Source organism: Orcinus orca, chromosome 11, assembly GCF_937001465.1.
Source record: "Orcinus orca chromosome 11, mOrcOrc1.1, whole genome shotgun sequence".
NCBI lineage: Eukaryota > Metazoa > Chordata > Mammalia > Artiodactyla > Delphinidae > Orcinus > Orcinus orca.
In genome coordinates this window covers 92,960,470-92,988,300 of record NC_064569.1, presented here as the reverse complement: position 1 = coordinate 92,988,300, position 27,831 = coordinate 92,960,470, and the positions used below count along the sequence as shown (strand labels likewise).

Sequence of the window (27,831 nt, the reverse complement as noted above, 5' to 3'; positions counted from 1 at the left end):
ACGGTGGAGGGCGAGCGAGAGCCCCACTTGCCAGAGGAGGGGATGAGACCCAGAGAGGGCAGGGGGCTCGGGCACCGTCACACAGCAAGTGACCAGGGCCAGAGCGTGCCCGCAGGTCTGTGCGACTCCAGGGTTTGTGCGGTCCCGTCTCTGGGTGGGCGGCAGCGGGCAGAGGAGCCTCAGCCCCTGGGCTGCAGGTCTGAGGGGCTCAGGGTAGAGAGGGGGCCTGAGAACAGTGACGAGCCATGGGTGACTTCCGCCTGCAGGGACGGACTTCCAGGGAGGGTCCGGGGGTGGTCACTGCACAGCTCGAGCCCAACAGGGTGGGCACTATCCAGTGTAGGCAGGTGGGAGGGCAGGGGTCCCCCAGAGCTAGGGGTCCCTGCTGGCCTGGGAAAGGCTCTTCCTTGAAGAGGAGGTGACCCAGGAGAGTGGCCATCCACGCGTGCCCACCGGTCCGCGGCTCAGAGGGGTAAATAATTGAAGCGCAGGTCACACGAACCCGCCCGCGTCACAGAATGCCTTCCCCGCCGGGTCTGGTTACGCCCCAGATCGCATTCTGACATCCCTGGCTGGTGAATAATTAAGCTGCCACCTCCTCCTTGGCCAGCCCTCCATCTCCGGGTCCCACTCTGCAGCCTCCTTCACAGCCCGCTGAGCAGTGGGCATTGGAGGGTACCGACCCCCGGTGCTCCCAAGCCTGCTAGTGCCACCAGCCTTCTACTCAGTGCCCGGGTGCACCCACTCCATGGCCCCCGAGATGGACCAGTTCTACAGGTCCACCATGGCCATCTACAAGGTGAGTGTGTGCGTGGCCCAGGCCCCGGCTGCCGCCCCCGCTCCCAGGGCTTGAAGGTCGGCCAGCTCTGGAGGACAGAGAGTGAGCATAGCAGCAGCGTGTTCCAGGAAAGAAGGCCTAGAACCAGGCTGGGCTGAGCAGTGGGCATGGGGGTGGGGGTCCCTGGGGGCAGTCGGCCACTCCAGCCCCAACCTGAGGCTCCCAGAGCACGGGTTCAGCCAGTGAGTGACAGGACTGCTGAGACAGACTCCCAAACACTGGATGAGGCAGGACAGCGCCCAGGGTGGCCTTAGCTGGGAGCAGGGGGCCCGCCCAAAGAGCTACCTGGCCGCCCCAGGGTAGGGGAGTCTCTCTTTGTCTCTTTCTCTCTGTGTCTCCCTGTCTGTCTCTCTCTGGTTTCTGAGCCCCTCACTCAAACTTCCTACTCGACTCCAGGGGGGTTGCTGCCGTCTCCATAGACATTTACTGAGCACCTACTGTGTGCAGGACACTTTCAACATGTAAACCTCACAACACCCTATCTTTGAGGTAGAAAATAATCACCCCATTTGATAGATAAGAAAACTGAGGCCAGAGAGGCTAAACGGCTAGTTCAAAGTCACCAAGGGAAGAAGAGGGGCTGCTGAGATTTGAATCAAGACCCAAGTCTAAGTCCTCAACACAGGGTGCTCTCCAGCTGGCCATGGCCTGCGGCGGCCCAAGGGACTCGGCCACAGCCTTGCTCCCCAGGGGCTCTTCTTTGAGCAGGGCAAGGTCTGCCCTTGCCCCCGAGGTGGCTGAACTCAAGGCAGCGCTGAGCCACGCCCAGCTGGGCGCTGTGACAGACCACAGGCTGCAGCCAGTGGGAGGAGAACCTTCCAGGCACGAGTTCCTGCTGGGCAGGTGGTGATCTGGAGCCGGCCAAGGGGACCCCGGTCTGGATCCTGGCCTCTGAGGTCCTTGCAGCCGAGAGCCAGAATTCTGGGTGACTCCAGGTTTCTAGGCGGGCTCCCCTGAGTCAGGCTTCTCACTGGGGTTGGGGGTGCCCTGATCCTGAGGCCCATCATTCCGTCTTCCTCTCCCCATCCCTACCCTCCCACCACCCTTGGACTCCAGAGCATCATGGAGCAGTTCAACCCCGCCCTGGAGAACCTGGTGTACCTGGGGAACAACTACCTCCGGGCCTTCCACGGTGAGTGCCAGGCCCTGCAGGCTCTCAAAACCCCAACGACACACACTTCTCTATGTCACCCTGATGCTGCCACTGAGCCCACTGCCATACCCAGGCCACCTCTGCACCCCCAGCCTGGCACCCTGACCTGCCCCACTTCCAGCCACCTACAGCCAGACCTCACCACTCGCTCAGCGCCTGTGCAAACAGCTCCCATCTCCCCCATTTCCCAGCAACTGCCCCACCCCCAGAGCTAATCAGCAGAGGGTTGTGAGCCACCTGCCGAGGGACAAGCCAGGGACACACCCAGAGCTGAGTGTCACCCAATCCCTCCCCGCCCTTTAGGACTTCAGAGTCCTCACAGCAGTGACCTCAGCCCATGCCACCCCCAGACCCACTTGATGCCTCACAACACACCTGCCCACGCCCTCCCGGGCACACACAGATGCCTGCACCCCGCCCCCTCCCAGACAGAAACAGGCCGAGGCCCTGCGCCCTGCCCCGCAGGGAGAGCCCATTCCCCACTTTTTCACCCCCCCTCCTCTGGCCGATGCCCCCTCTCCACACACGCTGCCCAGGGCACCCCATCCCTGTCGCGCACACCTACGCCAGAGCCCGAGGCATCCCCTCCACACCCTCTCCCGCCAGAAGGAGAGGCCTCCAGAAGTGGGGAGGGGCACACGGAGGAGGGCTCCGGGGCTGGACGCATCCCTCTCTCCACGCAGCTCTGTCTGAGGCGGCAGAGGTGTACTTCAACGCCATCCAGAAGATCGGGGAGCAGGCCCTGCAGAGCTCCACCTCGCAGATTCTGGGTGAGGCACGCCTCTTCCCCTCCATCTCCCCCACTCATCTTCTTAGGCCTGGGGGACACTCCTCCTAGCCCCCCTCCCCCACCGGCCTCCTCCTGTGTTCCAGGCTCCGGGGCCCCCTCTGCCTGCCTCCCTCCCTGGTGCCTCCCCTCAGGCCCGGGACCGGCCTTGCCCCCCATTCTCAGGTCCCAGAGAGGGTTCCTTTTACAGTCTGGCCCTTCCAGGAAGTACCCCCCAAAGACACAGGTCTTGCAGCGCAAGGTCCAGAGCCCAGACTCTCGTCTGGAGCCAGGGCCCCTCCGCTCCCCTCTCTGCAGGACTTTGCCATGGCTAGGACAGGTGCTGCCAGAGGCCCTGAGTCGTATGGGGAACCCCTGGAATTTGGTCCCCAAATCCAGCCTTGGGCAGGCCCTTCTGACAGCTGCTGGTGGGAAGAGGGTGGGCAGGGTAGGTCCCTGCACTGAAGCTGCTGCTCTCTGTGCCTCCAGGTGAGATCTTGGTGCAGATGTCCGACACCCAGCGGCACTTGAACTCTGACCTGGAGGTGGTGGTGAGTCCCAGACCCCACAGCCTGGAGGGGTCACTTGGGAGAGTGGGCTGCGTTCTATGGGGGACGAGGGCCTCCACACCCTTCCTCAGAGAGGACTTTGGTGACATAACAACTGCGGCTGCCCTTTTGGGCACCTGCCAGGGCCCAGCTCTGCTGGGCACATTTACCTGCACATCTTGTTCAAGCTCCAGCAACCTGGCAGGCAGGTGCCATTTCTATCCCCATTTGACAGAGGAGGAAACTGAGCCTCAGGGATCTAGCCACTCGCCCAAGATTCCAGAGTGAGTGGAGGAGCCAGGAAGCGAAAGGACCGTCACCCACGTGCATCGGGCCCTGCCCCTACCTGCCTCCCCAGGGAGCAGCCAGTGATCTGACCTTACACACCTAGGAGAAAACCCTTCCACGGCCCTGCCTCCTGCAGAACTAAACCCAGCCCCTCGCTAAGGGGTTCCAGGTCCTGCTGAGCCAGCAGCCTCCCTGCACCCCCAGTCACAGCCCAGCCAGCCGGAAGGGCTGCCCTCTGCAGACACGCCTGGCGTCCCCACCATGGGCTGCTGTCACGCTGTTCTCTCAGCCTAGGACCCACCCACCCCCACCCCTGCTGGCCAGCACAGTCACCCTCTCCTCCAGGAAGCCTCCCCTGACTCCTGGGCAAGTTCAGTCTCTCCTCCCTCTGGACTTCAACAGATGCTTCTATCCATTCTTAGCAAGTGTGTGGTGAAGAAAACCAGCTCTGCAGCCAGAGCACCTGGGTTCAAAGCCCAGCTCCACCAGTTACTGGCTTTGTGACCTTGGACAAGCTACTTAACCTCTATGGCTCAGTGTATCTGTCTGTGAAATGGACATAATCATAATAACTGCCTTGCGGGATTCTTGTGAGCATTAATTGTATTAATAAGTATAAACTATTGACCTTGGCACCTGTAGCCTTCTATGTACCTTAGCTATGATCATTAGAAGCAGAATTTACCCCCATCTCTATCCCTGCCAAGACTGGAAGCTGTGCCAGGGCTGGGACGCGCTCTTCTCTGTAACTCCAGGGCCTGGGACAGGGACCTGGGACCAAGCAGGGCTTCACTGACTGGGAAGGAAAGAATAAGCTTTGAAAAGGGAGCGGGGCTGGGCCAGAGGGAGAGGGCCTTCCAGAGGTTGCCGGGGGCTGAGCAGGTGCAGAGCATGGCATCGGGCAGAAGAGAGCTGGGGATGGGAGGCAGGCAGAGAGGGAAAGGTGGGCGGGGCTGGGTGTGAGGAACCTTGGAAAGTTCGGAAGGAAATTTCAACTAATCGTGGAAGTGCACGGTTCTCAAACGTGTGTGTGGGAAACCACTGGAGGTCTGGATACTCTTTGGGGACACCATAAAATACTCATCGGTTTGGTAACCATGTTGAAATGGGGAACAAATTCACCAGCAGAAAACGTGCTTCCACTACACTCGATAAAACCAGGACCCTTGGTCCCTCTCCTAGGCACTTGGAGGCTTAGCGCTAAGCCCGTGCCACCTCCTGGGGCTTGGGCGGGGAGTTACAAAGCATGGGTCACGCTGGCAGCCTGAAACTTCCTGTCCTTGTGTCTGATGGCTCTCCATGTCACCTGTGGCACACCTGGGCTGGACGCGGACGAGTGTCACCCAGGCCTGCTCTGTAAGGAGAGCTGCCTTCTTTGGGTGCGAGTGTCTTGGCTGTGACAACAGGGCAGGGCCCTTGGCCAGAGCCATACTGGGCCGAACACACCAGAGGCCGCCTCCCCCTTGGGCTCATTCATTCGACAACTATTTACTACCCTGTGCCAGGTACTGCTATGGGTACTGGGGATACAGCAGACAAAACCCCCTGCTCTCCCCAAGGGGGAACCAGACAAAACCCAGGACAAGTAAGTGAGTACAGATGTGATGGGTTAGATGCAAAATAAGCTATGGAGAAAAATAGACCAGGGAAGGGGGGTAGCAAGTATTGGAGGGATGCAATTTTTAACAGATGCTCGAGGTGAAAGGCACTAGAAAGGTGACATTGAGAAGAGGCCTGATGGAGGTGGGGAGTGAGTGGGAGACATCTGCAAAAAGAGTGTCCTGGGCAGAGGGATCGGCACATGGGAAGGCTTGAGGAGGCCCACGTGGCCGGAGTGGAGGCAGCGAAGGCCAGCGTGGAGATGACCAGCCGCTAAAGGGGCCGGGCCTTGAGGGCATTGTGGGAACTCTGGCCATGCCTCTGCGTGTATTGAGCAAAGGAATGACAGGATCTGACTCAAGTTAGGTTTTCCAAAACCAAACCTTTTTTATTGTAAACTAAAATACAGGCACAGAAAGTGTCACTGGACAAATTCGAGCTTAATGAATCATTATAAGGCAAACCACCTTTGAAACTCCCACCCGGGTCAGGAGCTTTGCCAGCCTTTCCTGGAGCCCTTCTACATGCCCCCATCAAATCACAGACCCCCTCTTCCTCCAAAAGGGACCACTGGTCCGACACTGCCTTGTGTTTCTTCGTAATTGATCACCCAGTTGTATGTCCCTGGATGCTAGAATTTGTCTTGCTCTCTTTTTTTAAATATGTCTTTGAGTCTCTTTTAATCTACTGGCTCCCCCTCCATCCCTTTCTTTTCCTTACCATTTATCTGTTGAAGGGCCTGGGACCTTTTGACCTGTTGGTTTTCCAAACACTCCTCATGCAGCTCAGCTTGTTCCTCTGTCCTCTGGACCCAGAAGCTTGATCAGACTCAGGTTCCATCCGTTTGGCAAGACTAGAGTGGGTGCTGGCTTCTTCCATCAGGAGGCATGTGGCTCCTGCCGCCTTGTGACGGTAACAGCAATGGAGGCTGTGTGTCCGCATCCACTCATACGTGGGAGTTACGAGATGCTGCTATTCTGCTCTTTCACTTATGAACTGGAATATTTCTCTAAAGAGACGTTTCTTCTTATGTGCTATTTTTTACCCAGTGGCACGCTTCTTATGGGAAAGACAGGATAAAGGCTTATTCCCGCCTTGTCAGCTTCCAAGATCATGAATTTTCTCTGTCATCCTCTGAAGGTGACCAGTTAGCTTTATTTTTTTACTAGCACCATCATTATACTATTTTTTAGTATCATATTTTTTAGTATCTAGTCAGTCTCATAGATCTAAACATATTTGTTGTGTTTTACTCCTTTGCGATCATTATTTCACTGAAGTTGAACATGTCCCCGCTTTGACCAGCAGAAGCCTCTTCAGTCTGGCGCACGAGTCCTTTGGCATAACTCTCATGGTTCGGACAGTCTCCTTGCTATCCAGCCTGACGAGATGTTCTGCCCTCACCTGGTACTTTGCTGCTCTACACGTAGAATCAGGCTTCTCTCCATGAAGCCCTGTTTTTATTTTTTGCTTTTAGTGGAAAGTGGTATTTCAAGACCATAATCTGGGCACTAGGGGTGTCCATTGGGTTGATCGTTGTTCCTAGGCTTTTTCAGTGGCCAGTGCTATACAGACATACATACATACACATGTGCATATAATAGATATGCTACAGATGCCTAGATACATAGATATATGCCTAGATACATACATACATTTGTACAAACATATATATACACATACATACGTGACAATATATATAGTTAAAGATAGAACACTTCATAAATTCATACTGATACTTCCAATTCAGATTCAGCACTAGATTTTTACTTAACCTCTTCCCTATTCCACCAGTATCTCTTTTGTTTCACATCAAGAATCCTGATTCTTGGGAATTCCCTAGTGGTCCAATGGTTAGGACTCCGTGCTTTCACTGCCAAGGGTGCGGGTTCAATCCCTGGTCGGGGAACTAAGATCCTGCAAGCCGTGCGGCGCAGCCCAAAAAAAAAAAAAAAAAAAGTCCTGATTCTTAAGGATACAGAGAATGAAAGAATAAGAATATCCCATAGTTACCGTTTGCTTTATCTCATGTTACATATACACAACAGTCTCTGAATAATGATAGTAATTCTACCACCACCAATATGATTTCTGAGAACTGTTAAAATCTGTTTTGCATTTGCTCTCCCCAGCATCTCCCCACTTTCAAAATACAGGCATGCTTTGGAGATTTTGTGGGTTCTGTTCCAGACCATCGCAAAAAAGCAAATATCACAATAAAGAGAGTCACACAAATTTTTTGGTTTCCCTGTGCATATAAGTTATGTCTACACTATACTGTAGTCTATTAAATGTACAATAACATTATGTCAAAAAAACAATGTTCATACCTTAATTTAAAAGTACTTTATTGCCAAAAAATGCTAACCATCATATAAGCCATCAGCAAGTCGTAATGTTTTGCAATAGTAACATCAAAGATCACTGATCACAGATCACCGTAACAGATTATGACAATAATAAAAAAGTCTGAGCTACTGCGAGAATTACTAAAATGTGACACAGACACAAAGTAAGCAAATGCTGTTGGAAAAATGGCACCGATAGACTTGCTCGAAAGTTGCCACAAATCTTCAATGTGTGAAAAACGCAGTATCTGCAGCTGCGCTTGTCTACACTGTCAGGACCCAGAGCTGCTGCGCCTTGCTTGCTCCCCTTTCACCCTCATTGATCTTTGTTTACAAGTAACTACATATTTAATGTTCACCTCAAACCACGTGTCCATGTCTTGCTCGTCGTTTTGGCCTTGTTCTGACTGTCCCCACAGGAAGGGCTCGTGTGAACAATGTTCTCTGAGTTCTGACACCAAGATAACAGCTTGTTCTCCTGATACTTGAAAGTCAGATTTGTTGGATATAAAATTCTTGGCTCACATTTCATTCCTTCCTCCCTCCCGTCCTTCCTTCTTTCTTTCTTTCTTTCTTTCTTTCTTTCTTTCTCTTTTCTTTCTTTTTCTTTCATCTTGAATGTTGCTGTTGAAAAGTCTGATAATCTATTTCTTCCATTGTAAATCACTTGCTTTTTTTGCCTTAGATGCCCAATTTTTTTCTTTTTCTGAAATCTAGTAACTTTTCCAGACTATTTCTTGATATTGGTCAGTCTGGGACAATATTCTTAGTTATGTGGTATACTCTTTCAATATGTAGTTTGAAATCTTTCTTTTTTTTTTAATTTCAGGAAACTTGTCTGGAATTACGATTTTTAGACTTTTTTTTGTTCTCTTTCTCTGCGTTTCTTCTTCAGGGACTCCTATTATCTGTGTGTTAGACCTTCATAGCCTATCTTCAGTATTTGTCTCTTCCTCTTGGCTGAATGGAGCCCATATTGTCATATGGATGAGACTGGAGTTTGGGGGAGGATCTGGGCTGGGACATACATCTGGGAGGCGTCAGCCAGTGGACTGCATGAGCTCACCAAGGGAGTGGTGTAGATAGAGAAGGGAAGAGGCCCATGGCTGAGCCCCGGGGCAACTCAACCTTCGGGGACCAGGGAGATGAGGGACACTGAGCAAAGGACAGAGAAGAGGCAGCTGGGGCGTGTGAGGAAAACAAGGAGAGGGTGGTGGGCTGGAAGCTGAGGGAGGAACTTGTCTCAGGAGGAGCGAGTGGCCAACTGTGTCCAATGATGATGAAGGGGCAAGTTGGGTGAGTCCTGAGAATTGATCATGGGGCTTAGCGAGGTGCCGTCTCGGTGATTTTGAGAACAACACTCTTTCTGGCGTGGTGGGGCAGGAGCCTGATGGAGGGTGTTCAAGAGCAAATGGGAAGAAAGGAGCTGGGGTCAGCCCACAGAGACAATTCTTTCAACGGGATTTTCCTGAATCTAAAGCAAAAGGATTTCTCAAGTTACTGGAATAACTCGATACATAGAACTTACAGTGCATGTTCTCAGCAGTGGGTCTGCTCTCAGCTTCTGTACTGAGGGGCTCACAGGACCCCGCTAATGGAGCGTGTCCCAGGGGGAGGGGAGCAGGGCACGGCAGCCTCTGTTCTGACTTGCTGGGAATTCCTCAGCCTGCCCTGGGTTTGGTGACTTCGTTGTTTCAGAAGCCACTGGCTAATTATAGGCAGTCCTGTGGTTCCCCCACAGCAAGAGTTCAAAGTTCTCTTCAAGTATCAACATCTTATTAGATCAATTTCTTTGAGAGCTTGACAATGACTTTCCATTAAACCACTGATGCCTGGGCCCCGTCTGATTGGGGCATCCTGGGTCTGTGTCCTCTCTGCTGTTGGCGATCACAGCCAAGCCCTGGTAATGAGAAGAATTACAATCCACCTGCTTTAATCCTGTCCTGCTCTAATGCATGTTTCCGTGGCGTGACATAGTCCCTACGCGACTAGAAGCAGGAGCCGTACCCTATGACGTGGAAGGTGGCTTGTTCATAAGTGATGTTTCCTAGGCAAGGGGAGGGGAAAGTTAGGAATTAGGAAGAAGGGTAAAGCCCCCAGCTTGTCTGCTGCACTGAGAGCAATAGCCCTTCAGGCTGTTGTTTTTTTTTTTTTTTTTGGTACGCGGGCCTCTCACTGTTGTGGCCTCTCCCATTGCGGAGCACAGGCTCCGGACGAGCAGGCTCAGCGGCCATGGCTCACGGGCCCAGCCGCTCCGCGGCATGTGGGATCTTCCCGGACCAGGGCACGAACCTGCGTCCCCTGCATCGGCAGGCAGACTCTCAACCACTGCGCCACCAGGGAAGCCCCAGGCTGTATTTTAAGAACATTTTAAAAGAGCTCCTGCACCCAGGCCTCCCTGGGGAGGACAAGCACCCCCCAGCCTCCCGGGTCTCTCAGCTGGGGTTGGGTGTCTCAGCCTCCCATTTCCACCATCATGACAGCCCCACCTCCTCCCGAATCACCTCAACAAGCCAGCTCTGCAGTAATTCAGGTGTTGCCAGTGTGTCCATTCTATTGGTTTTGTTTACTGGTCTTTCCTGACGACCAGCATTCCTTTTCCTGAGGGACAGAGCTCCCACAGCACAGCTTGGGGACGCCCGTGGCAGGAGGCAGGATCCACCCAGGGTTCTTTTTTTTGTTTTTAAAGTCTTTATTGAATTTGTTACAATATTGCTTCTGTTTTATGCTTTGGTTTTTTGGCTGCGAGGCATGTGGGATCTTAGCTCCCCGACCAGGGACCGAACCTGCACACCCTGCATTGGAAGGCGAAGTCTTAACGACTGGACGGCCAGGGAAGTCCCCCACCGAGGGTTCTTGAGCCGGGACTCCTGAGGGGAAAGGCCAGGCAGACAGAGAAGGCTGAGCAGAGTTGGAAGTGTCCCCAGAGGCGGCAGCAGGATGGGAGATGCTCCTCTTTGCAAAGAGTACAGATGGAAGGATTTAGGTCTGATGTCCTAACAACACGGAGTGACCCAGGGAGCACTGATGGGGGACACAGGGGAACGTGCCAGCTGGCCACCAAGGCCCACAGAATCAAGCTCATTGGGTTCTAGGGCTGGACCTTAGGGACCATCTGGGCAAAACTTTCCTATTACAGATGGGGAAACTGAGGCCCAGGGAGGGGCAGCAACTCATCCAAAGTTACAGGGCAAATTGGAGGCAGAACCAAAACGGCTAGAACGAAGCTTTTCTGAGCCTGAGCCCCAAAGCCTTCCTGGTCCTCCTGGTCACCCAAGTGGTCAGCCACCTCCTTCTCACCTGTCACGGGAACCTGCCACCCCAGTGAAGCCCTCAACAGTTGTGAGCTCTTTTGCTGGGCCAGGCCCAGCCCACGGTGCTGGGGCCACAGAGATGGGACAGATCTTGTTCATGCTGCCCATACAAACAGGCTATGACCAGGGGCCCAGCAAGAAATTCCATCTTATGGCTGGAGGAACGAACAGTGAACAAACAAGTTGTACACATGCCAGAAACAAAATGAGAGAGTGATGAATTCTGCCTGAGGAGTCGGGGGGCCTCCCAGCAGAGGGGGCAGTGAAGCTGGTATTTGAAGACTCGTAGGAAATTCCAGGCATAATCAAGGCACAGACTGAGACTAAGAACCGGAAGATGTCGACACATTTATGGAGGATGTGTTTCAAGCCAGGGACTGCACTAAATGTTTTGTGTGTTTAACCATTTAATCCTCCATCCAAATAGGTGCTCTTGTTTTACCCATTTCTCTGATGATTGGCGAGGTGCCTGGTGTGTTAGGAATGCAGTGGGCAATGTATTGGAGTGAGCAGTGCAAGGAACTCTGGGGCCTGGGGATGATAGGGCCGCCCTGATCACCCCCACCCTGCACTCCACACAGGTGCAGACATTCCATGGAGACCTGCTGCAGCACATGGAGAAGAACACCAAGCTGGACATGCAGTTTATCAAAGTGAGTCTGGCCACGCATCCTGGCCCCACAGCCCATCACCAGCAGGACCGTCTCTCCCCTTTTGAGGGATGGGCACACTGAGGCCAGCGCTGGGCATTGACTGGCCCCAGGTTATACACGTTCCCAGCTGAGTCCCTGCCCCTGTCCAGTACTCTGGCCCATAAGCCAGGTGCCTTGAGCTCTTTGACACGGGGGTCTCCCTCCTCTCTCCACCCCATCCAAGGACAGCCGCCAGCACTACGAGATGGAGTACCGGCACCGAGCCGCCAACCTGGAGAAGTGCATGTCCCAGCTGTGGCGTATGGAGCGCAAGAGGGACAAGAATGCGCGGGAGATGAAGGTGCAGGGGCTGGGGGCGACACGGGGCTCCGAGGGGACCCCCAACACCCGCTGGAGCTCTCCCACCCAGCACTGGCCCAACTCCAGGAGCGTGTCCCGCCCCACCCTGTGTGGCAAGCATAGCTGGAGAGGTCAGCCAGCCCCTGGCGCGTGGGCATCACTGTCTCAGGGACACCCTCAGCGCCGCTCCTTGTCCTGTCGCTGCCTGGCCCTCCCCACACTCCCCTGGCCTCCTTGCTTCTCCTACTTCATTGAGAAAACCTGAGGCCCTCAGCACGCTGCTCCTGATCAAGGTAGCAAAGGCAGAATCCACCAGCAGCCCCGCCACCCTCCCCCTCCCTCCTGCCCCCTGGCTAAGGCCAGCCCCTTCTCCCGAGCTCAGGGCCCCATCCTTGGCCTCTGCCTTCAAGACCTCTATCTCCTTTCCTGCCTCCTCTTCTGGCTCCTTTAATAAGCTCATATCTCTCCTCTTTGAAATCTTCGCTCCCAAGTAGGGGGTTATTAATCAATTAATTTGCATTTTCATTAAACCAACTCTCTCACTTCTGTGCTTGGCCCTGTGCCAGAAGGATGGCTCAGACACCAGTCCTACCTGGGAGAAGTGCCCGGGCCAGAGGGCAGGCAGAACCCAGGCTCGTGAGGATGAGGATACACCTGAGAGGGCAGGCCCAGAAGCGAGGGCAGGCTGGGTGCTCAGGGGAGGCTTCCGAGAGGAGGTGGCTGGTTCAGGAAGGAGAGAGAGGCTTCAGACAGCTGGCACTCGTGGGAGTGGGATGAGGGACACACCCCCTGCCTCCAGGCAGAATCCCCTTTTCCCCCAGGAGAGCGTGAACCGGCTGCACGCGCAGATGCAGGCCTTCGTGTCTGAGAGTCAGCGGGCAGCTGAATTGGAAGAGAAGCGGCGCTACCGCTTCCTGGCTGAGAAGCACCTTCTGCTTTCCAACACCTTCCTGCAGTTTTTTGGCCGGGTGAGCTGGGGCTGGGGGGACAGCTAAATGAAGCCTTCTGGGGGCTGTGCGCTCTGTGAGCTGGCTGTGCATGGGAATTCCCCTCCCTTCCTCCCCATTCCCTTCTTTCCTTCCACCCTGGAGATATTTATTTTACTTATTTACTCTCTCCATCTATTTCTTTATTCGTATCATCACATATTCATTCATTTATTGTCATGATTTTTTAAAATTCTCACATTCAGTAACTAATTCCTGCATTTATTCATTCACGTATGGACCATTTATTTTTTTCATTCCTGTTTACATACACTCACTATTCACAAAATCATTAACTCATAGGTTTATTCAATTACTGTCTATGAATTTTCTCATGGTATTTAAATCTTCTATGGTCTTGCTTTGTCTGATCTGCTAGACTATTGTATTTCTAGTGGATTTTGCTTTCTGCATTTAGCTGCCATGTTGTTTACTGCTGTGGGGTTTATGACTTGACTATTATACCTTCTCTGTAAATATTGCCATTTATGTATATAATATATCTCATAATCCAGTCTGATACTTTTAATTCCACTTTTACATTAATATTGCCCTTCCTACTTTCTCTTTTCTTATCTTTAAGTGTTTTATGTTACAAAGATATAGCTCAGTTTTGACTTTTGACCAGTCTGTCTATGTCTTCCAGTAGGAGAATTCAGTTCATTCCCGTTTAACCGAACAACTGATATACCTGCCCTATTCTTTCTGGATAACTTGAGTTAACTGTATTTACTTTGTCGTTTCCTCTTTTTCTCCCATTCTTGTTCTCGTCAGTTTGATAAAATATACATTCCTCTGTCAACTTTAACAATATAATAGCCAGTTATTTTACCAGGAAAAGCAAGCTCATTCAGGAACAGTCAGAGGAACTGCAATTCACGTTATGTGAAGTATGGCAGACCACGCGCAAATCCAGAAAACAGAGACTGACAGCTTGTTTTATGGGGAAAAGAGAGGAGTTGGGAGGGGCTGTAATAACCAAAGAGTCCATTGGAGGAAGCTGGGAGTCCAAAGTATGGAGGTTTCTCATTGGTTGAGCTGCTACAGTCTGATTGGCTGGGCTGTCACAGGGGTGGGGGTTGGGGGAGAAGTTTTCTTCTGCTGCTGGATAACAAAGTAGGCACCAACTTCCTGTGGGAGATGTGGGCTTGCTTCTCTTCCTGCTTGGAATAATTGAGGCTACGTAGCAGGGTATGTGAGCTCCCCCTACAGGCCTGCCCCTACCCCAGTTTTAGCTGAGAGTCATTTAATTTATTTAATTCCACATCCCTCTCCCCTTTATTATTTTGGAAAGCCTATTGTTCTTTTCATCTCTGCTCATGATGACCTCACTCTGTGACCCTCATAATCATATATATTTGTCTATTATGTTTTTCAAAAAATAATGCCCACCCCCCACACACACACTACTTGGTCCTTTGCTCCCCTCACCCCATAAGGGGAGACCTTGCGAAGGATTTTCCTGCCCTCCCTGATGCTCTAAGATGAGGCTTGTAACGTCTGTGCTCCTCTTCTAATCCTTCCAAACCACCACCTCTTGGTTTTGCCAAGAAACTTCAGGACTTTTAGTTCCAGACCCTCACTAGTCATTTCTTTGCAGCATGGCCCTTCTATTTCAAGAATCTGTACTTAGATTACATATATTACCATGGCCAGTGCACCACCATCGTCCACTAACATTTCACCACACATAGGATCAGATACAATGCTTACCACTGTTTTCAATCCTTTTCACCTCCCGCTGTCTTGAGGTTTCTGTTTTGATGAATTGGCATGGCTGGAGAACTTGCATGAGTATTTTCTGCATATACACTGTCGGAATCCTTGCATCTCTGCAGATGTCTCACTTTTACCCTGCTGGTGAGGGCAGATCGGCTGGTTGAAGGAGCTGCAGCCTTTTTTTTCTCATGGTCCAAGATGATTTGCCCCTGTTTTCTAGTGCTCGGTGTTATAAATGCTAAGTCAGGTGCTGGTCTGTCTCCTTTCCCTTTTAAGTAACAGGCTCTTTCTCTGTGGATGCTTGGAGATTTTCTTTGTGTCCTTGCAACTCGGGAACTTGTCCCGGTACCACCTAGATGAGTGCCTGTCAGTGGCCCTTCAGCCTGCAGGCTCAAGTCTTTCTTCAGGTCTGGGGAGCTATTTCCTCTTCTGTTTCTTTAATTATTATCTCTCTGCCATCATTACCTTTTCTCTTGCTGGAACTCCAATCATTTGAGCCTCCACATCTATGACCATCTTCTCCCCCACTATGTCTATTTCATTTCTTCTTGCTCAGTATTTTGAGATATTTCTCCTCCTTGATCTGCAAGCGACTGATTCTGTTCGCAACAGGACTGTCCTCTGTCTCTCTCTTTTTTTTAACATCTTTATTGGAGTATAATTGCTTTACAATGGTGTGTTAGGTTCTGCTTTATCACAAAGTGAATCAGCTATATATATACATATATCCCCATATCTCCTCCCTCTTGCGTCTCCCTCCCACCCTCCCTATCCCACCCCGGACTGTTCATCTGTTCAATTTTAAATCTTAACATCATGCTTTGTCTGGGTAAGAAGGTCTTTGTTTTGCAGTAAGGACCCTTATCAAGTCCTTGTTAAGCTTTTCACTCCCTCCTCTCAGCTGTCAGGGTGGTTTGCTGTGTTCTCCTCGCTGACCACTGGGTCCTCCACTAGGTGCCTTGTTTCTTTCCTTTGCCTCCTCATGGTCCTGTTCCCACTCTGGGTGGAGCTGAACTGCGAGGGCTCAGGCAGTGGTGCTGGCAAATGTGGGGGGGGGGCAAGAGAATGGAGCAATCTCTACCCAGTGGGACCCCACTCTGCCCCAGGTCTTCCTTTTGCGAGCATCAGCTGTCACTCAGCCTCTCATGTGGAGAACCACAGCAGACAGGGCTTCTAGGGAAGGTTGTACAGGTTGTGTACTGCACAAGGAAGCCTGGCTGAGAGTAGAGCTATGCTCTGCTCTCCAAGCTGAACATACTGGTGTAGACTGTGTTTGCCTGAAGAAAGGAGCATCATTACCTTTGCCATCCTCTAAAGAAGATGTGAGATATATATATATATATATATATACACACACACACACACACACACACACACACACACACACAATGGAATATTACTCAGCCATAAAAAATGAAATAATGCCATTTGCAGCAACATGGATGGACCTAGAGATTATTATATTAAGTGAAATAAGTCAAAGACAAATATCATATGTTCGTTTGTATCATTTTTTAGATTCCACATATATATGTCATATGATATATGATATATGATATATGTCATATCATATATGTGGAATCTAAAAAATGATACAAATGAACTTATTTACAAAACAGAAATAAACTCACAGACATAGAAACAAACTTATAGTTACCAAAGGCGATAGCAGAGGGTGGGGGGAGAGTTAAACTAGGAGTTTGGGATTAACATATGCACACTGCTAGATATAAAAAAGGTAAACAACAAGGACCTAATGTATAGCACAGGGAACTATACTCAATATCTTGTAATAACCTATAATGGAAAAGAATCTGAAAAAGAATGTATGTGTGTGTGTGTGTGTGTGTGTGCGTGTGCGTGTGTGTGAATCACTTTGCTAACACAACATTGTAAATTAACTATACTTCAATTTTTAAAAATTTATCAAGAAGGGCTTCCCTGGTGGCACAGTGGTTGAGAGTCTGCCTGCCGATGCAGGGGACACGGGTTCGTGCCCCGGTCCGGGAGGATCCCACATGCCGCGGAGCGGCTGGGCCCGTGAGCCATGGCCGCTGAGCCTGTGCGTCCGGAGCCTGTGCTCCGCAACGGGAGAGGCCACAACAGTGAGAGGCCCGCGTACCGCAAAAAAAAAAAAAAAAAAAATCAAGAAAATTAAAAAAAAAAAGAGGCCATTCTCTCACCAAATGTGTACCCATCAGGCTGTGTCCATCCAGACAGAACATCTGTTTCTAAATTACAAAGAAGTACCTTAGGGGCTAGCAGCTGCCCAAGCCTATGGATGGCTGGAACTCAGGAAAGCCAGCAGCCCCTCTCAGCACACACTCAGGAGGGACACTTGATGTTGCCCTACCCAAGTGTCTCTGTGACTGCACTGCTCAGGCCCCTGAGCCCTGTTGTCTGGCCTCTCACTTGGAGATCCTCAGGCTCCAGCCAGCCCACTGGTGGTCAAAGTTCTGTCCTGCCTTCTGTGAAAGTCCAACAGGGGCCAAAGCCTCCCCCCAATCACCCTTCTTGCATGTGGACTTGCCCACCTCCCTGGCCTGGCCCAGCTGTTGACCCCTCTGGGGAGGGGGATGATGGAATCTGCAGGAGGGGAGGGGCCAGGGCTGTTGGGAAACCATCCTTCCATCATTCCCTAAAAATCCTTGCATTTTTCCAATGTCATTTGTTCATTCATTCGTTTATTGAACACATAGTCTTTGAGCCCAGATGACATATCAGGCTCTGGTTCTATTTGGTATCTGAGAGAGACCCAGCTAGCCAGCCAGCCTCTCTTTCCTGATGCCACAAACATGGGCTCCGCTGCCCCTCCCCCAGCCTCATTGCTCTTTCCATTACTTTCTATTTCTTTGTATTCTTGTTCAGTTTCCCAAATACTGTGCCCTGGCTGCAAATTCTGGCAAGTGATTTCATTTCTGAGTCTCGTTTTCTTATCTGGAAAAGGAGGGAAATAATCGCCCCAGCAGAAGGTTGGTGTGATGGTGGAGCCTGGCCTATGCGGGAGCCCAGCGGGATTAGGTCCTCCTGCCCCTGCTCTCTCCCCTCCAAAGATGAAAACAAAGGCTCCCATTCAGGAGACCCGAGTGCTTGCAGTCAGCTGTCCCCAACAGCCGGCAGCCGACTCCCGCCTCCCCACCTCGGGGTCCTTACCTTGCCAGGTCCTCCCTGAGTCTCTGTTTCTGATCCCAGGGACCCTCTGGTGCTGAGCAGAGGTGGGAGACGTGGCTGGATCCAGTGACTGATCCCAGCCCCGGCTGACATTCTCCCACTCTCACCACCGCACCCAGCCCCGGGCTCAGGGCTCCGCCTTCTCCCACCCTACCCCACCCCCACTGAGTGATCCTTCAGGGAGGAGCTGCTGCTTCTTCCTTTAAACAGTTATATTGAGATATAATTCACACACCATGAAATTCACCCATTTAAAGTGTGCAATTCAACGGTGTAGTATAGGAACTTCCGTGGTGGTCCGGTGGGTAAGACTCCATTCTCCCAATGCAGGGGGCCCGTGTTCAATTCCTGGTCAGGGAACTAGATCCCACATGCTGCAACTAAAAGATCCCACATGCTGCAAGTAAGACCCGGCACAGCCAAAATAAATAAATATTTTTTAAAAAGTGGTGTGGTATATTCACATCCATTGCCTCAAGTCAACTTTAGAACATTTCATTACTGCTAAAAAAAAAAAAAATCAGTACTCCTTAGCGGTCATTCCTTGATCCTCCCATTCCCCCTTGCTCTAAGCCACCACTAATCTACTTTCTGTCTCTATAGATTTGCCTCTTCTGGCAATTTCATATGAAAGGAATCACGCAATATGTGGTCCTTTGTGACTGGTTTCTTTCACTGAACGTCATGTTTTTCAAGTTCATCAGTGTTGGAGCATGTATCCATACACCATTCCTTTTTATTGCCAGATAGGATTCCATCATCGGGATGTGCCACATGTACTTACCCATTCATCAGCTGATGGACACCTGGCTTGTTTCTACCGTTTGGCTATTACGAATGGTGCTGCTATGGATATCCACGTAAAAGTTTTTCCGTGGACGTGTGTTTTCATTTCTCATGGGTATATAGGAGTGGAATTGCCGGATTGTATGGTAACTCTATGTTTAACTGTTTGAGGAACTTCCACACTCTTTCACCATTTTACATTCCCACTACCAGTTTATGAGGTTTCCAATTTCTCCACATCCTTGCCAATGCTTGTGACTGTCTGTCTTTTTGGTTCTAGCCATCCGAGTGAGTGCGGAGTGGTATCTCATTATGGTTTTGATTTGCATTTCCCTGATGGCTGTTGATGCTGAGTATCTTTTCCTGTACTCACTGGCCGTGTGTACATCTTTGGAAGGAAACTCCTTTCCGCCTGTGTCTTGAACAGTTAGCCTCCAACATTAAGAGGAGAGCTGACTCCTCCGTTGGCTGCCTCCTGCTGAGTGATCGCCCCCTCAGGAGGGAGCTGTGGATTGAATGAACCAGACTTCCCCTAGGTACAGGGGAATAGGTAGCATGTTGTCTGACCCAGCTGGGCTTTAGGACATACACGATCTAACTCCTAAGACAGTGAAGCATAAATATTTACCTGTTAAGTATATCTGTACGCAGAATGCACAAGATTTAAAGAACTCTTAAGGGCCTGAGCACAGTAAGGTGTCTTTCTCATCTGCCTCCAATAATCGGTCCTTGCTTAGTCCAAGTCTAGTCAATAACACGCCTTTCTACCTCACCGTCAGCTTCTCTGGGTTTATCGCGGTTGTGTAAGTATACCTCTAGGATAAATGCCTAGAAATGGGATTGGTGAGTCCAGGTATATAAGCATTGGCTGTACCAATTTACACTTTCACCAGCAATGGCGGAGATTCCCTGTTTCCTTGACAACAGTATGCAAGCAAACTTTTTGATTTTTGGTAATCAGAAAGATAAAAATGGTATCTCAGTGTAGTTTTACACTTGTTACGCTTGTCTTATAAGTGAGATTGACATCTTTTCGTGTTTCAGAGCCATTTGATTTTCTTTACTGTGACAGGTCAGTATCTTTTCCTCCATTTTTCTTATGAATTTGTACGAGCTCTTTATATGGTACTGAAATTAGCTCTTTCATAGTGATGAGTTGCAAATTATTTTCCCAGTTCTTTATCATTTGATTTTGCTTATTGTGAGTTTTGCCGTGGTAAAAAAATTATTTTTATTTAGTCAAATTTATCAGTCTTTTATAGTTTAGGGGGTTTGTATCATACTTAGAATGGCTTTTCTTTTTTTTAATATTTTTCTTACATGATTTTTTAAATTTTTGACTGCGTTAGGTCTTCATTGCTGCATGCAGGCTTTCTCTAGTTGCGCCGAGCAGGGGCTACTCTTTGTTGCGGTGCGCGGGCTTCTCATTGCGGTGGCTTCTCTTGTTGCAGAGCACGGGCTCTAGGCACACAGGCTTCAGTAGTTGCGGCACGCAGGCTCAGTAGTTGTGGCTCACGGGCTCTAGAGCGCAGGCTCAGTAGTTGTTGTGCACAGGCTTAGTTGCTCCACGGCACGTGGGATCTACCCAGACCAGGGATCAAACCCGTGTCCCCTGCATTAGTAGGCAGGTTTTTAACCACTGAGCCACCAGGGAAGTCCCAGAATGGCTTTTCCACTCTGTAAATATTTTTAACATTCTCCCCTGGTCTCCTCTATGTTTCTTCCCAACCACCGGCTAAACTGCCTAAAGGCAGGGCTGAGGGGAGCCAGTGAAGTTGAGTGCCGTCCAGGCCAAGACTCAGTGCTGAGGCCATTACTCCGAGAACCCCCTAGCACCCTGGCAGGCACTTTCAAATTGGACAAAAACCCTTTTTTAAATACGATAAGCAAAACTTAATGGTCTCACTTTGCTTACTGCCTCTGAAACAAGCGCATGAAGGCCTTTGGAGTTTTGTCTTTGTGCTGTTTTGCTAATTAACTATGCAAGGCAACAGAGGGGGCGGCCACCTAGCCACCAACTGGACTAGTTGCTCCTGCGATTTGAGGCACTGAGGCTTTCTGTTTTGCTGCCTGAGATCAAATTTTCAGCAGCTGGGCCAGACTGAAGGGAAAAATCATGGAAATGTAGTCACAGGAAGCTTCCTCAAGACAGACGAGTACAGGCCACTCCATTGCTTACTGGATGAGAGACCTCGAGCCAGTCATTAACTGCTCTGACCCTCAGCATCTTCTTCTATGAAATGGAGATAATAATGGCACCTACCTCGCAGGGCTCCTGGGAGAATCGAATAGGATAATGGAGGTAAAGTCTTTAACACTGGGCCTGGCACAGAGTAAATGCTCAGCAAAGGGAAGCTTTTATTATTCCTAAGGTGACAGTCCTGAACTTGGCCTTGAGGGATCGAGTATTGGAGTAGAAAATGGAGAGACACTGATAACTGGAGAGCAGAGTGTTTTGATTGTACCTAGGATGACCTGAGCGACAACACAGAGAGGTCAATGCCACTGAAAGAAGTTTTATTACATATCACACTTCCCAAGAGAAAGGGTCATGACACACTACGCAGGGCCACATGGGAGTAGTACTGGGGGTTGGTCAAGAGGCAGAAGGAGCCAGGGCAAAGCATGGCCCAGAACGTTTGTTATGGTTTCCATGGGAAGGGATGGGCAAAGAAGGGTAAGCAAGTTTAAGTAAGTTTAGGATTGGATGGTTTGAATAATTTCAGTGGGCTCTGGGCTATAGGGGTTATTCTAATTGTCTGGTACCTGGCTTGGGTGATTTAGGGCAGGGGAAACTTTGGTTTGGTGTGTGAATTAGAAGGAGGTGATTGGGGATATGGGTTTTGGGTTGGTTGGTTTGCATATGAAAGGTGTGCTCCAAGCAAACTGTTTACTATCTCTAGGAATTATCTGGCCCTGTGAGGTGCAGTCTTTTCAGATTGACAAGGCCCCACGATGTCAAAGCATCATAAAGTCCAGAAAATTAAAAACATGATTAATACACACAGCAGGTCTAACATTTAAAACCTCCCCACCCTAAGTTGTTATGGACTATGTGGTCAGCGGCTGAGTTTCCTGTCCTTGAAGGTATTCAGGCAGATACTAGAAAAGGGATGCTTATGTAAACTAAACAGATAGACTGGAAAAACTATTTGGATGTCTTCTTTTAGAAAACTACTCAAACTGGCTTAAACAGAAAAGGTGTTTATTATTTTAGTCACTGGGAAGTTCAAGGGTTTCAGGTACAGTTGGATCCAGGAGTTGGACACAAGATGTCATCAGAAATTTGCCACTGTCTGTTGCTTAGTTGAAGTGTTCTATGCCGGCTTCGCTCTATCCATTTAGCAAACCCCATGAGGTGAGAGAATATATTTTTCCAGATTGTTCCAGGGTAAGTTCCGGGACTGGGTTCTTTGGTAACAGTTTTTGGGTAGGTGCACATACCTGACTCCATCTCTGTAGCCAAGCCTGGACTGCACCCTTACCCCTGCATCAGACAGTGGGAGAGCCCCCGTCAAAGCACAAGACTGAGAGACGGGTCAGGGGAAACTCCTCCAGGAAAAGTGAGGGGCCTTTGACAAAAGACCGGGAGGGCTGGCCAGTGGGTGAACCCAAAGTGACCACAGCGATCTTTGGTTCCTTCCAGCTGGAAAGTCCGGTCATCCTCAGCTTGCAGGGCCCGAGCTCCCGGGTCTAGGATGCCAGTTTTGAGTCCCCGGGATTCTGGGGTCTGCTTGGATCTCGCTGACCCCCGTGTCCCCACCCGGCCAGGCCCGGGGGATGCTGCAGAACCGCGTGCTGCTGTGGAAGGAGCAGTCAGAGGCCAGCCGCAGTCCGTCGCGCGCCCACTCCCCGGGCCTGCTGGGCCCCTTGCTGGGGCCGCCCTACCCCTCGGGCCGCCTGACGCCCACCCGCCTGGACATGGTGAGGCCCTGGGCGCCCCCGCCGCCGCCGTTCGCGCCCCCGCCGCCGTTCGCGCCCCCGCCGCCCCCGCCACCCTCCGCGGGGCCCTGGGGCCTGAGGCCCTCCGCCTGGAGCCTCCTCCCCCCGAGGGTCCCGTCCTTCGAAGCGCCCCTCGGCCGGCCCTTCCGCTCCAGCGTGACCTCGGCGCCCCCGTGGTTGCTCGGCCGCAGGCCAGAGAACCCCTACGCCGCCGACGCCTGGGACTGGGGGTGGGGGCTGGACTAGGGCGCCGCGGCCCCGCCCCTCCCCGCCCCACCCTCCCCTGCCCGTCTCCCCTCGCAGCCCCAGAGGCCTCTGGGAGAGTTCGGCTCCCCACGCAGCCGGCACGGCTCCGGCTCCCACGGCCCCGAGCCCACTGAGGCGAGATACGCGTCCCAGCTGGAGCCAGACCGCCGGTCCCTGCCCCGGACGCCGTCCGCCTGTGAGTACCCCCGGCGCCCGAAGCGCAGAGGGAGGGCCAGGTACCCAGGTTGGGGACCCGGGGCCGGGAAGAGGAACCGAGATTGCGCTGCAGCAGGAGGGATCGAGGGTAGACGCCAGGGAGAACTTCCCACCCACGTGCCGCGGCGCTCTCCTGCCCCTCGGCAGCCTCGCTCTACAGCATCAGCACTGAGCGTTCGCGCTCCAACTCTTTCGGCGAGCGCCCGGGCTGCAGGGGCGGCGGCGGCGCCCGGCGAGTCCGCGCCCTGGTCTCCCATTCGGAGGGCGCCAACCACACGCTGCTGCGTTTCTCGGCCGGAGACGTTGTGGAGGTGCTGGTACCGGAGGCCCAGAACGGCTGGCTCTATGGCAAGCTGGAGGGCTCATCCACGTGAGTAGGAGCCTCGGGGCGCAGGGTGGGTTGGAAGGAGGACCGGAAAGCCTGGACTTCAGCTGCAACTGAGTCTTCCAGGATGGAGGCTGTCCCTGGGCCTTCGAACAACCCATCCCCCATCCCCCATCCCCTCCTTGTCCCACACCAGTTTCCTTATCCATTCAACGAGGGTAGGAAGAGTCTCTTTATCAAGTTCAGGGTGGTGGCCCTTGAGAGGGTGGTAGAGGATGGGGAATGGGAAGGTTCTCTCACGAGTGGGAACAATACAGAAACCCTATTGCTTGAGCACCTACTTTGTGCTTTACACTAAGAGAGGGGGCAGCTTGCCTTCTACCCTGAGGGAGTCCGCCAAGCTCTGACGGAGGGAATGGACAGAGAGGGGGGCCAGGCGCAGGGGCGGTGCTGGGACCTTGCAAGCTGAGTGTGCTCACCTCCTTGCAGTCAGGCGCAGTGGAAATCCTTAAAGAACATAAACGGGCTGCTTTTGACACCATGAGTAGAAGGGGGAGGCTAGGGAGTACACTGCAGTCGCGGTAAGCCTGGAGGAAAACAGGGATCACTCTTTCTGCCAAAGAAAAAGGGGAAGGTGGGAGCTTGCTGGAGCCGGGCAATGCCCCCCACAGGGCTTTATGGGCAAGAGACTGTGTGGTGCCCACGCCCACTCACGCTAAGGAGAGAGGAATGAATGAGGACAAGAAGAGGGGATGAATGAATGGAGCGTCGACAGGGGAGTCAGCAAGTGCATGTGAGGGCGCTTGCCGAGATGGTCATGTGATTAGTAGATGGACAGGTGGAGGATGGATGAGGGCGTAATGGGGTGAGCAGGTGGATGCATGCTCCTGTGAGCAGATGGGTAGATGCAAGGGGGCATGGGAGGATGCACGATGTGGGGTGCATGTATCGATGAATGGGTGACTGGAGAGGTGTGTGAGTGGGTTGATAGAGAGGCGGGCAGGTGGGCAAGTGCTGATGGATGGGTTAGTGGATTGGTGGTCCTTGGGTGGTTGCCCACATGGATCATGGATGGGTGATGCATGGATGGGATGACGTGTAGATAGATGGGTGGATGGCAGGTGACCGCATGGATCAGGAATGGAAAGAGGAGCCGGTGGGTAGAGACGCGACTAAGAACACGAGTAGTGGAAAAAACACCTGCTTTGCAGACCCGCATCAGAGGGCAGCAGGATGCCTCCCTGAAAGTCCCCAAAACAGGTGTGTAGCAAACCTCCTGGGGACCTGATTATAAAACCACCCAGATCTGAGCTCTCAAACCGCGTTCCTGGGACATCGTTATTCTTTCTGTGACTCAGTTTAGGGAAAACAATGGCAAGTATCATCAGTAGGCACTTTATGGTGAAGACAGAAGTAAAACGATCTGAAATGGTTTTACTCTGTCAGTTTGACTTGAAATAGCTTCCAGTTACCTACAGGTGAGAACGTTATTGATCGGGTTTGGGGATCTAAGGTGGCTGTTTGGAGAACACTTTCCCAGATGTTCTGCAAGAATCTAATGTGTTCCGTGGAGTCTGAAAAGGCTAAGGAACATGGATCATAGTGCCTCTCCCTCAACCCTGGCTGCTCTGAAGATGCAGTAATGAGCCTCCAGCCAGACAAAGACTCCAAGAGCAGGGTGGCTGGGGTCACCGGGACCAGAGGGCCTATGGTGGAGGATTGGTAGCCAGGCATCCCCGGCTCTGGTTCCCCATCCTCTGGGCTCCTACAGCTGCCTTTGGTCCCCCCAACCGGTCCCCTTTGCCTCACCCTTGTAATCATCTGTCTGTGGGTCTGTCTGCCCCCACCCCCCGGGCTGGCTGGGAGCCCCTGGGGAACAGGGACTGCATCTGGCTCTCCGTGGGCCCTCGTGTGGTGGGTACTCAGCAAGTAGGGAATGAAGCTGTCACCACATGTCCTTGGATACAATGCTTTCCTTCTCGGATCTCCAGTTCCTCCTCGCTAAGGCGCCCCAGCCCCTGGTGGGACATGAGGCTGGATGAGTGACTTTGAATGTCAGGAAAGACCTCCTTCAGAGGATGAAATGAGTTACTCTTAGAGCCAGGCCTGGCACACAGCAGTGCCCAGTAATCATCTGCTCCTCTTAGAAACGGTGTTTTGACCACCATTGTCGGGCTTTTTGCTTCCACCCCACAGGAGTGGCTGGTTCCCCGAGGCCTATGTGAAGCCTCTGGAGGAGCTGCCCATGAATCCCATGAATGCCTTGAACCCCGTGACCTCCATGAATCCCACGAACCCCTTGAACCCAGTGACGTCCATGAACCCCATGAGCCCTATGAATGAGCTGCCTTCCAGGTACCGCTGTGGTCAGAGATGGGGCAGGGGCGGGGACTCCAGGGGGGGGTGGCCCCAGCCACCAGGAAGGGCATCTCTGAGCTGCAGTCCAGAGTTAGCCCAACCTCCTTCAGCTCCTGGAGAAAGGGCACCCCCATCTCTCTACGTGTGAAGGTCATGTGTCCATCCCTCTGCCTCCTCTCAGGACTGCCTTCAAGCCAAGTCTCCTCTCACCCAGGGGCAAGGGAGGAGGATGTAGGGTGCTCAGGGGCCCAGCAGATGGGGTGGGGGTGGGGGGTGCAGCAGGGCCTGACCCCTGACCCCCTTCCCGTCCCTCCTTTCTCTGGGCTCAGGTCCTACCCACTCCGGGGCAGCCACAGCCTTGATGACCTCCTGGACCGGCCAGGCAACTCCACAGCACCCTCAGACTTCTGGGATGGCCAGTCCCGCTCCCGAACCCCGAGCCGGGTCCCGAGCCGCACCCCCAGCCCCGCATCTACACCCTTGCCTGGCAGCCGCCGAAGTAGCATGGGCAGCATGGGGGTGGCCAGTGACATCAAGGTGAGCCCCCTCCCCCAGTCTGCCCTCAACCCTGGGGTGGTCCGGTGGGGCAGGAAGACTGGAGACCAGGTAACCCTCCCTGCCCTGCCATTGGCTCTGTCCAGCCTCAGTCTGCCCATCTGTGCCGGGAGGGGTGGGATGGGCTTCTGAGTGTGGGGTGGAGGGTGGGGGGAATGCATTCCTCTAGTGGCTGGGAGCCCTGGGCTCCTGCTGGGAGCACTGGAAAGGCCTCCTCTGGGGGCGGTGTTGGCCCTGGGAGATGGCACTTTGGCCCAGAGGCTCCTCAAGTCTGAAACTCACAGCATCTTGGGTTTCGGAAGGCTGGACCTCATTTCCCAGAAGCCTGGCGCTGCAGGGGCCTCTGGTCCAGTGCTCTGACCTACTGGATTGGGGAGTGGGGGGTGGGGCAGGGGCTCTCTTGCTCCTTCCCCCCCAAACCTGGCCCTCCCTCCCCGCTCACTGCAGAAACTCATGTCCTGGGAGCAGCAACCCCCAGAGCTCTTCCCTCGGTGAGTCCTTGAGTGAGGGTCAGAGGGGGCCGGGCTCAACAGAGGGCTGTGGAGGGGAGACAAAGGTGGGCGTGAGTGGAGGTGAACCGACGGGGACAGGAGGTAGGGGGGACACCTGGCTCAGATGCCCAGCTGCCTTCCCTGGATCCACAGCCAGCTGGGGACCTGGGCCCCTCTCACCCCCTCCTCTCCCCCAACAGGGGCACAAACCCCTTTGCCACCGTAAAGCTGCGTCCCACTGTCACCAATGACCGCTCAGCGCCCCTCATCCACTGAGGTGCCTTCCTCCACCAGGGGTCTGAGGTCGTCCCCCCGACACCTGCCTGGGGGCTGCCCAGAGCTGGCAGCAGCAGAAGCAGCAGCAGTGGATCCAAGGAGCCGGGGCCCTGGTACCGGGGGCAGCTGCCCTTCCCCAGACCACGCCCCAGCCTGAGCAGTTCCAAAGGCACCGGCCTGGGGTCTGGGGACTTCAAAATAAAGCAGCCGGAAGTGGGGGACAGAACCATTTCTTCCCCTCCAGGGGCCCCGGACTCTCCCTGGGGGCCTGCCTCATGCCCCCCAACCTCTTTCCCCCTTCTCTGTCCCACTGGGGAGGAGCCCCTTGCACACCCCCTCCCCTGCCCCACGCACCTCCCCTGTTTAACTTTTGTAAACGGTGAGAAATAAAGCAAGTGAGACACGGCAGCGGGACTGGTGGAGTCTGACTTGGGGTACAGGGTGGGACAGGGTGGGGATGGAGACCTCCCACTGGAGCAGGGAGTCCAGAAGGTTCTAAATGTCACTGGCAGTTCCCTGGGAGGCCTCACTCACTCCCAGCCCTTCACATCCCTCATTTTAGGCCAGTCTTTAGGTCTGGCCTAACTCCTGCAAGCTGGATCCCCCCCTCTCTGGCCCAGGCTCATTTCTGCTGTGGGTTCCCTAGAGCCGGACGGATGGCAGTGGTTGAGGCCTGGGACCATCAGCAAGTCACCCTCCGGTGCCCTGGGACACAGCACCCTTTGTTCCGGCCCATCCCCACCCCCCTCAGTCCCAGGCTCTGGCTTGGATTAGCCTTATCCAGGGGAAAGCCATGGAGGCCCCTCCTGGAATGTGGCCTGGGGGCGGAGGGCGGGCGAGGAGTTGAGGTGATTAGGGCTGGTGGGGTCTCTCCAGGGCAGGGCTGTGCCCTTTGTACCACTCGGACCCCCCAG

At 52.8% G+C, this 27,831-nt stretch overlaps 1 protein-coding gene across 1 annotated transcript; it reads left to right on the top strand.

Moving 5' to 3' along the window:
- Positions 1 to 528: 528 nt before the first annotated feature.
- On the top strand, positions 529 to 27,079 carry BAIAP2L2 (BAR/IMD domain containing adaptor protein 2 like 2). The gene is made up of 14 exons (XM_004279634.3): positions 529 to 799; positions 1,895 to 1,970; positions 2,675 to 2,761; positions 3,247 to 3,308; positions 11,436 to 11,507; positions 11,731 to 11,847; positions 12,668 to 12,814; positions 22,280 to 22,432; positions 22,754 to 22,892; positions 23,060 to 23,282; positions 25,434 to 25,592; positions 25,925 to 26,132; positions 26,598 to 26,641; positions 26,842 to 27,079. The coding sequence occupies exons 1-14, from the start codon at positions 749 to 751 to the stop codon at positions 26,915 to 26,917; spliced, it is 1,614 nt and encodes a 537-aa protein (XP_004279682.1). The 5' UTR covers positions 529 to 748; the 3' UTR covers positions 26,918 to 27,079.
- Positions 27,080 to 27,831: the final 752 nt, after the last annotated feature.

Excerpts from the sequence above, each read along its gene's own strand:
- BAIAP2L2 (XM_004279634.3), top strand. The coding sequence starts at position 749 with ATGGCCCCCGAGATGGACCAGTTCTACAGGTCCACCATGGCCATCTAC. Across the intron at positions 800-1,894 it reads CCACCATGGCCATCTACAAG|AGCATCATGGAGCAGTTCAA; the intron begins GTGAGTGTGTGC and ends CTTGGACTCCAG. Across the intron at positions 22,893-23,059 it reads GCCCCGGACGCCGTCCGCCT|CCTCGCTCTACAGCATCAGC; the intron begins GTGAGTACCCCC and ends GCCCCTCGGCAG.